Raw genomic sequence first — 11,240 nt, forward strand, 5'->3', positions numbered from 1 at the left:
TGGTAGAAGTTGTAGCGGCAACGATGATGATACAGTTTTTCAACTGGGCTTCTAAAGGTTTAACCGATAATTTATCTACAATGACAACTGATACGCAATCAAAGATAAATCTCTGAAAATAATTACATTTCATATTAAACTAATTCCAAAATAATTTGCAAGACAACTGAGTGATTTGTGACGTAGGTATAAAAATAATGTTAATGGATATTTTAAATACAAATATCATTTATGATAAAAATCTTTAAATAATTATCTTTATTTCATTATAATTGATATTGTAGAAAATCAGATCGAAAACTTTCTTACCGAATATTTTACTACTTTTTTCAGTTGTAGAGTGTTCATCGCCGAGTTAAATTGTTTTTAAAGGAGTGATTACTTGAATTCTACAAGGATGAAGTTCTTAGTTTTGTTTTGCTTCTTTGCTTTTGCTTATGGTGCTCCAAGCACCAAGCTGGGTAAATTAATCATTTATTTAAATGGCATCATTCAATTGTTTTTATAATCCACTTATTTCGAAATATGTACATCCATACTAATCAATATTTCCTGTATTAACCAGCTGGCCTCTCTGGTTCTCGGTTGTCTTCAGGAATTAGTTTTATTAAAAATCTTAAATAATTATTCTCATTAACCCCTTCAGTAATCATTTAAAAATTAAAAATGGAAAAAAAACACCATCAATGAATTTTATTTACTCAAAATATATATCCTCATATAAAAGATGGAATATGGATTCGGGCCCAAAATGGGACTGTGATTGTGATTGTGATAGTGTGAAAAAATAATAGTTGATTGATTGTGCATAGTGTGAAAAAATAATTAAATTTTTCTTTAGTATGAATTCCGAATTCTGGCACATAATAGCCGCCCTAGTATACTCGGGCATGGTCCTTAAGAGGTTAAGAGGAACGGCTGCGCATACTTTTTCATTAATTAACTAACTAACCATTACGCCGTTTCAAACAAAATTCGTTCTTGGCACACACTCTTTGCCTCATTCACATTCATACATCGTCTCATGCATACTCTTCTATTATTCTGACTCTTGACATGCCCCGACTGAAGTATCTGATTCACTTGATCGTGCCATGTCTTCCTCACGCATCCCCGACTTCTGCTACCATTCGCATTTGCATCATATATACTCCTTACACTCCTTTCTTCGCTCATTCGCTATACATGCCCAAACCATCTAAGCGTCCCTTTCTTGATCTTACTCATTACGCTTCCATCAGACTTGCACTCTTTGCGGATCTCTACATTCCTCACACGATCATACATGGTTTTACCACACATACGCCTCAGGGACTCATTCGAACAGCATTCAATCTGCTTTCATCCTTTCTTTGCCAGTTCCATGCCTCGCTTCCAAACATCAGGATAGGTACCAGCACTCCATTGTCGACTGCTAGCTTCGCTTTTTTGGACAATTTTTTGTAAGCGCCAACTGCTTTCAGTCCTCCATTAATGGAGTTACCTGCATTTAACCTTTTTTCAAAATCTCTGTTAGCTTTCCCATCTCTCGTAAATACACAAGCTCATCCATCTGCTCCAAGTATTCCTCAATCACAACTATATTGCACACTGTTCTCGTCCTCTCTCTTTCAAACACCGTGACTTTAGACATTAATTATTAACTCATTCTTTATATATACTTCGTTCATCCTAGACAAGAGAGACTGTAGATCATTCACACTGTTAGCAATCAGCACCGCATCATCAGCATACAACGGGCAACATACTTTTCATGCAAACCTTAAATTCGGGTTTAGGGCGAAAATACCCAACCAAATTGAAAAATATTTTTTATACTAACAACTTTTTAACTTATATTGAAGGTTTACTCATCTATGTAATATGACATTGAAGAAGAAGATAATACTAATAAATGAAATATAACAGGCGGACGTATCCTGAGCGCTCAGCTCACGGAGATCTTGGAGGCTTTCCGCATCACAATGAAGGAAGGAAACCCGGAGACTGGATTCCCAATTTTGGACCCCCTCCAAAAGGAGACTATTGCATTCAGGTTGAAGCCAGAGAATAAGTGGATGTAAGTTACAAATTCACTATAACTACACTTCTAATTATTTGAAAGTTAGAAATTCGGAATATTAAAGATGTTTTATAACCTAAATAAATCGAATCTACATACATTGATCCCTTGTGCAGAAAAACAGCATTATGTGAAAAGTGAGTTCCGAGAAAATGGATTTTAAACATTTCATTTGCCTGTAGCAAGCATTATACAGATTGTAATAAGGTATTTTAATTAAGAGGAAGCTACAAGCCAAAAATGTGTACATTCTTGGTATACCTTATATTGTAGGTTATAGGCATTAAAATCGCTTGACAAAGTCTAGAAACGTTCGATTTCAAGCACAAAACTGTTTTTTATTTAATTTGTAAATAATTTTATAAGAAAGCAAAAAAGTTAATCAAGTGAAACTGTCACAGATAATCTTAGCAATAATACTGTATTTTTTAAAAGTTGTTTCCTTTACGCGTTCATACATTTCTTTTACATTTATATTTTTTATTGAGTCAATTTATTTTTTGTTTGTATTCTACTCGAGCAAAACGATAGGAAAACCTTCAATTTATCTAAAGCATATTTTTTTGGTATTCATAATGTACACGAATTCGTTATAAAGATTAATCAAAATAGTGATTTAGGGACCGTTCAAGTATTACGTAAGCAGATTTATTACAATTATTTACCCCCTCTTCCCCCTTTTCACCAAAAGTAAGCAAAGCTCTTACTCCCCCTCCCCTGCTTACGTAAAAATTGGTACCTATATGCATTTTTCTGTTAATGTATTCTATTTTTTAAGCGAGTACCTAAACGTATTAATTATTTGTGGGAATCCCCCAATATGTATTCGGTTTTCAAACATAGACAATGTGTGGGTTGCCAATGTGTAAAAAAAAAATAACTACTGCTGAGCAGTGCTGACGTAATCACTATCTCGACCCCCCCACCCCCCCTAAAGCTTCGCCTTAATGGAACACACATTTTATGTATTTTAATTATTTGATTTATAAGTTTTGAGTATGGCCGACTTGTATTGAGAGCAGTGTTACCAGTGGGTATATACTAAAATACCCACATTAGACATTAAAATTACCCGTATGTTCATTTACCTCCAAAATAACCCAAATTCTATTGAGATTAGTATTTATTTAATAGGATTTAGTTAGATATCAAGAAATGCCCAGAATCCCGCATTTTCCCCACGAAAAATTCTTCCTGCAAAATACCCGATTCTTGAAAAATCTTAGAAATTCCCTGCAATTTGAGGAATTCTCCACGAATTGGGACCTTGATTGTGAGCTTGCTACTGGCCGTCACCATATGCCTTGTACTGTTATCTGTGTTTGAGATTTGAAAACAATTTTTTGAATTTTTGACAAATCAGTTCCAATTAAAAAATATGTTATAAAAAAAAATTCGGAAATTTTTTATTTTATAGACAGGTACCCACTGTATCTGAACTCTTGACTCACAATCATTTCTAATTTTGAAAATTAAACTTAAATTCAAAGCATATTTGAGTTCATTTAACCAGAATTCAAGCACGACTAATACGCAGACAACCGAAATTAGTATGTTTACTAGCGCAGACCCTTTAAAAATCACGGGATATAATAATATCAATTTTACAATTAAAATAATTTTCTGTTAAAAATGTTATATTAAAGCTACATGCTTTATATGTGGGTACCTACTTTATCGCTTGTCTGAGTTCTTCACAAAACCAGTTTCATATTTGAAAATGACAATTAAATTCAAAGCTAATTTGAGTTCATTGAAAACGATTTCATGCAGGACGCAAAGACAACAAAATTTAGTATGCTTGATAATAAGAACCAGAATAAGTAATCTCAATATCAACAAGATGAAAAAAAGGGCGTAGCTATAGAATTCACAAGGGGGGGGGAATCTACGAGCACTATTCTCTTTTTTTTTCTATGCAATACTGAGGCCGAAAAGAGGGGGGGAGGTTTAAACCCCCTAAACCCCCCCATTACGTACACCCTTGATCAGGACGAAATTAGAGCAGTCCACTCCCGGCACCTAATTGCCAAGGCGCTAATAATATCCAACACATTTCCCTTGGGATTATTTTTCATAAAATGGAGCTACAAAAATATACATATTTTTTTTCAAAATTTTTTGTTATTCACTATTGTCTTGATATCATATCCCAAAATGTCTCTTGATTCTAATCTATATCTATTTCAGTAGATAAGTTAAATATTTATCTCGGTAATAGCATGCACCTAGCTGTACTTGAGTCTTTCTAGTATAAACTAGTAAATTTATTTGAATTTTATTTGTTTTGTCATCCTCTTCTGAATACCCAATAAGAAGCACTAATTAACGCAAATTAGTGCCAAATCACTATTTTGATTAATCTTTATAACGAATTGGTGTACATTATGAATACCAAAAAATATGCTTTAGATAAATTGAAGGTTTTCCTATCGCTTCGCTTGAGTAGAATACAAATAAAAAAATAAATTACTCAATAAAAAATATAAACCAAAACTTCTAAAATATTTTTTTTTTCAATAGAAATATATGAACGTGTGAGGGAAACAACTTAACAAAAACAGTTTTATAGTTAAAATTATCTGTGACAGTTTCCTTTGATTAACTTTTTTGCTTTCTTATAAAATTATTTACAAAATAAATAAAAACCAGTTTAGTGCTTGAAATCGAACGTTTCTAGACTCCACTTGTCAAGCGATTTTAATGCCTATTACCTACAATATAAGGTATACCAAGAATATACACATTTTTGGCTTGTAGCTTCCTCTTAAATAAAGTGTCTCTATCATATTAATAAATAAATTTAATCTGAATACCGTTTATGATTAATGCTGGTCGCACATGTGTACAATACTTGTGCCAAATTCTCCCAACCGTCTGGAGCCAGTGAGACTATGGTATCAGCAATTTGGGCATGTTGTGAGGCTGAAGGTAGTGGGGATGAGAAGGAGATGGAAGAGAGGTAAGTGGGGGAGTACTTGGCTATTAGGATCTGGACACCAAACATGGCTAAAGCCATTTCAAGAAACACTTTGATACAGGGCAATACTGAGATATCTATCAATCTGAAAAGTGTTGCAATGTACATTATGTAATTTTTTTTAAACTATACATTTCCTTCCTGTCCTCGCTCTCTGCAGCCTCACAACATCCCCCTGGTGGGGATGCCATAGTCTCACTGGTTCCACACGGTTGGGTGCATTTGGCACTCTTGGAATATTATGAGAGTATTGTACACACGCCAACTCAAGGGCTCTGTAGCTGGTCCCAACAGTCTCAACTGCCCAGATAATATTTAGAAATTCTTGAAATTGACCTGAGGGTCGATTCGGATTCTAAGAAGGATAAGGAATTGTCCTTAACCTATAAATTAAGGACTTTTTCGCTGTCATCCGAGAGAACTGGAATTGCAGATAATGAAAGTTTGTTTATTTTAAGGTTAGGGTCAATTTTGTTCAGTTCTCTCATAAGAGAGAGAACTATAATCGCTGTAAGTGTAAGAGTCATTCATAATTTTAAGGTTAAGGACAATTCCTTATCCTTACTATTTTCATTACAATTTGTCATGTCACTTTATCAGAAGTAAAGTAAAGTACTTATAAGTATTACCAATTCTGTTCAGCGTCAATATCGCAGCTGAGGGCATCCACCTGTCCGGACTCAGCGACTTCGAGGTGAATGCTCTGGACTTAAGCATTGATCCACTTGGTCTGAAATACGACATCAGCGTGCCCATGAACATCTTGATCGCAGGTATCTAATTATCAACCCCTTATTAAATAATAAAACAATACTAACTGTAACGACCGTGCAACTGACATCTTGTATGAAAGAGCGACGGAAAGGACGTTAACAGAGAACTCCAATGTCTGTTCTTCATAACCTGCTACTCAAGAGAATACCTTGTGTTTTTAAAGGTCTATTGGCTATTATTCTGCCATCCCAAATTTTATAAAGACTGTTTTTTTTAATTATTCAACTTTAGTAATTGCATTACATCGCTGATGTACTGTGCTTGTCTCAGTTAGAAATCTTGCATTCAGACCAACGCAGTAAAAAATTAAGCAGTTTACAGTAAAAATAACAACACATATTACATTAAAAATGAAAGACAATCAACATTGTACCATTGGAAATACATACTTATAAACAAGTTTTGTAATAATTTGTCTCTGCAGATGTTGAAGAATTGGTGTCTAATTTATATTTGTAATAATTTGCATTCTGTCTAATGGTAAACAGAAGTGCATTGTATAGTTTTATTGTAAATTATCTAAAATTTCTTTTGCTAAAAGTTGCCTAGTGTCCAAAACACAGATTCGTCCGAACTGCTTGTGATTAGTAGTTTTAGAAATTTTTTCAGTTTCTTTAACGAAGACTCACCCAATCAATGCAATAAACTGACCAACAGACCCAATACTTACATTCTCCAGGGCCAGTAAAGTGGGTATACAATTTTAAATTGAATCCTTAAACCAATCCATATTCATATATATATTTTTTTTTCAGAGATATACAACCTCAGGGGTACGATATTTGACGATGTCACTATTTATGGACACGGAAAGGCATAGTGAGTTACAATACATAATTATGAAAAAAAAAGAATTAATCAAAAAGTATTATATGTATTGATTGATTTTTGTAGTGCCAACCTCCTACTTCTTGAGCTAAGGCGATTGATAGCCGGGAGTGTAGACTGCTTAACAAGCAATCAGAGGGATCTAGTTCGATGCGTACCGACTTAAGCCATTTTCAACACAAGCTACGCTTAGCGAAAAACTCTAAACATGAAATCTTCTTTAAAAATAAAATAAAAAAATTTCTTCTATGAAGTGGAATAAAAAAGAAAGTTAAGTTTATAAAGTGAGTCAGGGAAGAGGTAGCATAAGATAGCAGTTCAAAAATCAATTAATACAATGTAACACAGAATCTAAAAGTAACATAGAATGTATATGGAAGGCATTTCTAGTGTTACAAGTAAGGAAATAACATTCAAAATGAATGCAATATTTTATTGTTTGTTTCAGCTTTGAAATTGGAAATCTCAGGTTCAGTGGATTTGCTGCTCTTCAACTGAAGAATGGAGAAGTTTCCGTCAAGGATTTGAACCTTGCCATTGGAGTTGACTCTGTGAAGGTAAAATTTATCAATCTTGCTGGCGCGTTACCTAATAATATTTTTTCATCTTTTTCTGGTGCTCCCCTTCCTATTGAAGAATGGGCATCAATCTGTAGCATTAAACTAATAGGGCGAACTAATTTTCCTTCATAAATTTTTCATCAAGGATTTTTCTTAAATGAGAAGCAGTTCAGTGTGGGAGCACAAATTCTTTTGGCTACAATAGTAAGCCAATAGCACGCAGCTCAAAAAGTTGTTTTATATAAAATTCTACCTACAAGTGACTGTCGGTGACTTTTTGTAAAAGGGATACTGGACATCAGATGTTTATACTCATACTTGATATCAAATATTCACATCTAGACCCTAGCCCACTAACAAGATACATTTAGGTACCATCTAAAATTGTTTACATTTCCAACTCAATATTTCCCGTTCATTTTTTATTCAATTATACAATCACACAATTCACTATTATCATTTAGAACACGTTGGCGACATATCCATATTATTTTTGGTGCTCATTTTTATTTATTTAAATGATGGTTAAAAAGTAAATGGCAGGTTAATAATATTCAATAAGAATTGAACTTCAGTATTCGAGCTTAAAGCAAACTGTCAAAGCAGCGCCTGCATACAATCCAATGGATTAGTAATAGAGTTTATGATTCTGTGCATTATAATTATGAGCATTAAAGACGGTTTTTGTACGTTGGATGCTATCATTAATATCATATAAAGTTGATGGAGATATTGGCTTCCGGGTCTCAGTGCGTATGGGCAGAAAGAATGTACGTTCTAGCATTCTTGGATGCGGTTTATAGATTGCTACCACACCACAGTGTGTTTTACGCGTTTCACAGTATTTGAGAATGTATGTGTATTTAGACTCGCCAACGCTCTTTGTATCGTGTCGTTCGTTGCGCCTGCACAGAAACGGGACGATAATATGCAAAATGTCTTATAATAATAATATTTGTATGATTTTTTACAGTCCCGTTTTTGCAAAAAAAATCACATTAAGGTTGCTGTAGAAATATTAAAATATTTAAATTGCAGTATTGCTGTTTACGGCTAGAAGTCCAAATCTTTTTACTCTAAAATGCAAGGGATGCGGAGCATCCACAGCATGTATGGACGGATGGTGCCTGCTACCTACCCCTCAATTTTTATGGCAGTGTGGCTTAATATGGCAGAAATAGTTTAACCATAGTCCCTTGTATAGCAATATAATAGCACCATTTAGCTTAGTTTGGCAGAAAAGGTTTAACTTGTTATATCAATGGTTTTCATCTTTTATCTTTTATGGCAGTATACAGCACTTTTTAGCTTAGAATGGCAGAAAAGGTTTAACTTATAATATCAATGGTTGTCATCTTGTATGGCAGTATACAGCACTCTTAAGTTTGGTATGGCAGAAAAGGTTTAACTTGTTATATCTATTCCCAGTCTCAACTTACCGGAATGATGGGCGGCGGCGATATGGACGACGTGATCAACGCCATGATTGGCGAGAACGCCGTTGACTTTGTCAACTCGTACTCGGATGCCATCGCCGAGCTATTCGATGAGGCCCTAATAGCATGGATCAACAAGCTGTTCGAGGGGATGAGCCTCAACGACCTGATTGACCTCATCAACGGAGCATAATATGAAGGTGCCCCTAGCTGATTGAAATTGAACAAGTAACAGAGAAATCCACCGCATAAATATACAAATGCATGTAAATAAAATATGTTTTTTTTATTATTTACTATCTGACCCCGCAATGCTTCGCTATTGTAAATGTCTTTCTCTGGAGTCTCTGGCGTCTCCGACTTCTTTCACCATTCACTACTGTATACCACAATGTTACTGTTAAACAACTACGAGGCGTATCCAGAAAGTAAGTGTACTGAATTTTTGTAGGTTACAAATTTATTTATTGACACATAAAAATTATGTGGTTACCGTAGTCAATATGTAAGCTATTTTTCGACATAGTCGCCATTCCTCTCAATGCAGGTGGTGAAGCGGGGTATCAACTTTTTGATGCCTTCCTCGAAGTAGTTTCCCGCCAACCCCATCGTCCACTTCTCCAACTCCCCCTTTACCTCCTCGTCGGTTGAAAACCTTTTTCCACCCATGTACAGCTTCAGGGAGGTAAAGAGATAAAAATCTGAAGGTGCTAGGTCAGGGGAATGCGCGGGGTGGTTCAGGACATCCCATTTAAACGAAGCAAGCAGTTCCTTCGTTGCGTTGGCCGTGTGTGGTCTGGTATTGTCGTGCAGCAGGCTGACTCCCTTTGTCAGCATGCCTCTCTTCTTGTTTTGAATCGCCTTCCGTAATTTTTTTAGGGTCTCACAGTATCTTGCAGAGTTGATGGTCACCCCTTGAGGCAGATATTCAATCAAAATTATGCCTTGACAGTCCCAAAACACGGATGCCATAATTTTCTTGGCTGAAATTGTGGTTTTGAACTTTTTGGCGGAGGGTGAAGAGGTGAGAACCATTTTTAAACTCGCGATACCACTTGTACATACTCGATTCATAGTTTTATCACCATATGCAGTTTTCACCAAATTATAAACCTCAAACGGAGGTTTTCCCTTCCAAACGAGATAACGGATGACGCCGCGTATTTCGCACTTGGCGGGAGATTGGATTGACATTTTTCACGAAACGTGTTGTCGCGTCGACACTTCTCAACATGCTGACCTTGAACCGGTCTCGTTGCGGAGGGGAAGAGTCAGGCTACACGTAAGTGTAGCCAACATATTGAAAATAAAATTCATTCGGTCGTGAGAGCCTCAGTACACTTACTTTCTGGATACGCCTCGCACATTACATTGACTTTAATTCAACTTTGGATCTCATTCCGATGCAGAGATATTGTGTTAAGTATTCCTCGGGCGTCCCCAACTACTTCTACCATACAAAACACTCCTGGCACTAAAAGGAATAAACTTTAAAGTTTTCAGTGATGTTGGTGAAGAACTTTCGAAGATTTAAGATTTTGAACAAACAAACAAGATTAAATCTGAGGTAAAATAGAAGGACTCAAATGGTGTTCGGGCTTATGAAAATATCTATGCAGGAGGCCAAAAGAGGAATGTACAGAAATGACTTAGCACAACTCCTTAGAAGGTGTGGTCTTTGCATTGGGGCCGCCCGCGCCCTGTTATATGTTTCTGCATCTCCAATTATAGAGAAATCTTCAGTAAATTATATTTATTTCATTATTATAAGTAATCTCGCAATAAAACTTTAGCGGGCCACTTCACCAGCAGCTGTCAAAATGTTTCGACGCGAAATAAAATAAGACACTCAAATTTGTTATACGTTACATAGGCCGCTATTCCTAAGTTCAAGAAAAATATTTTCGAGTGGTGGTTAAATCTTATGAATAGTGGTTGTGACAACTTATCGAGAGAATGGTAAAATATCCCCTATGTATAACATTTGTATCACTAAATAATAATTGCTAAACACTTAATGTGTTAACCTAACCTAACCTAACCTAACCTAACCAGTTGTCACTTTGTGATATCACTATTTATTTTATTGAAAAGACAAATAACTTAGTTGACATCACTTTATTTTAATATACACTATCTACAAACACTTTCGAGTTAAATACGGGGATAGAAATACTGTCTATCCCTTCTAATGATATTATAATTCCTAATTCAAATAAACTTTCTCCTCCCTCTCTCCTCTTCCCTCCTCCAACCCCTCTCCAAAGTTGATCGATATTTAAGGCGATGCACTACGTCGTGTAATATTTTGAATCGAGCCGCTATCAATAACACACCTTACATAGATGGCGATAAGGCTTGAATTCCCGCTTCACACCATCCACCTGTTTTGATTTATGCAAGAAAAAAACATGGCCAAAAAGTGCCTTTTATTTTATTTTGTGGATGTTTAAGCACAAATATTTAAATGTTTTTCAACATTTTATAAATAACTAAATTTGCCACATTATAAAATAAAACCATAAACGAAAATGGGTTCGTAAGTAGGAGGTTTTGAACTTTAAAGCAGTTTTTATAGGCCTATACATTATTTTTTTCTG

General features: G+C 35.3%; 1 protein-coding gene across 1 annotated transcript; it reads left to right on the plus strand.

Moving 5' to 3' along the window:
• The first annotated feature begins 340 nt into the window (after positions 1–340).
• Positions 341–8,903, plus strand: LOC149411114 (uncharacterized). Its single transcript, XM_089647494.1, has 6 exons — positions 341–461; positions 1,909–2,059; positions 5,685–5,815; positions 6,572–6,635; positions 7,093–7,201; positions 8,633–8,903. The coding sequence occupies exons 1-6, from the start codon at positions 398–400 to the stop codon at positions 8,831–8,833; spliced, it is 720 nt and encodes a 239-aa protein (XP_089503620.1). The 5' UTR covers positions 341–397; the 3' UTR covers positions 8,834–8,903.
• Positions 8,904–11,240: the final 2,337 nt, after the last annotated feature.

This window comes from Hesperophylax consimilis, chromosome 26 (assembly GCF_061612785.1).
Source record: "Hesperophylax consimilis isolate HC1 chromosome 26, BYU_Hcon_1.0, whole genome shotgun sequence".
Lineage (NCBI taxonomy): Eukaryota > Metazoa > Arthropoda > Insecta > Trichoptera > Limnephilidae > Hesperophylax > Hesperophylax consimilis.

Bases quoted from the DNA above. Each gene is read 5' to 3' on its own strand.
- LOC149411114 (XM_089647494.1), top strand. From the start codon at position 398: ATGAAGTTCTTAGTTTTGTTTTGCTTCTTTGCTTTTGCTTATGGTGCT. The intron at 5,816-6,571 runs GTATCTAATTAT...TTTTTTTTTCAG, and splicing joins CATGAACATCTTGATCGCAG to AGATATACAACCTCAGGGGT. The intron at 7,202-8,632 runs GTAAAATTTATC...ATCTATTCCCAG, and splicing joins TTGGAGTTGACTCTGTGAAG to TCTCAACTTACCGGAATGAT.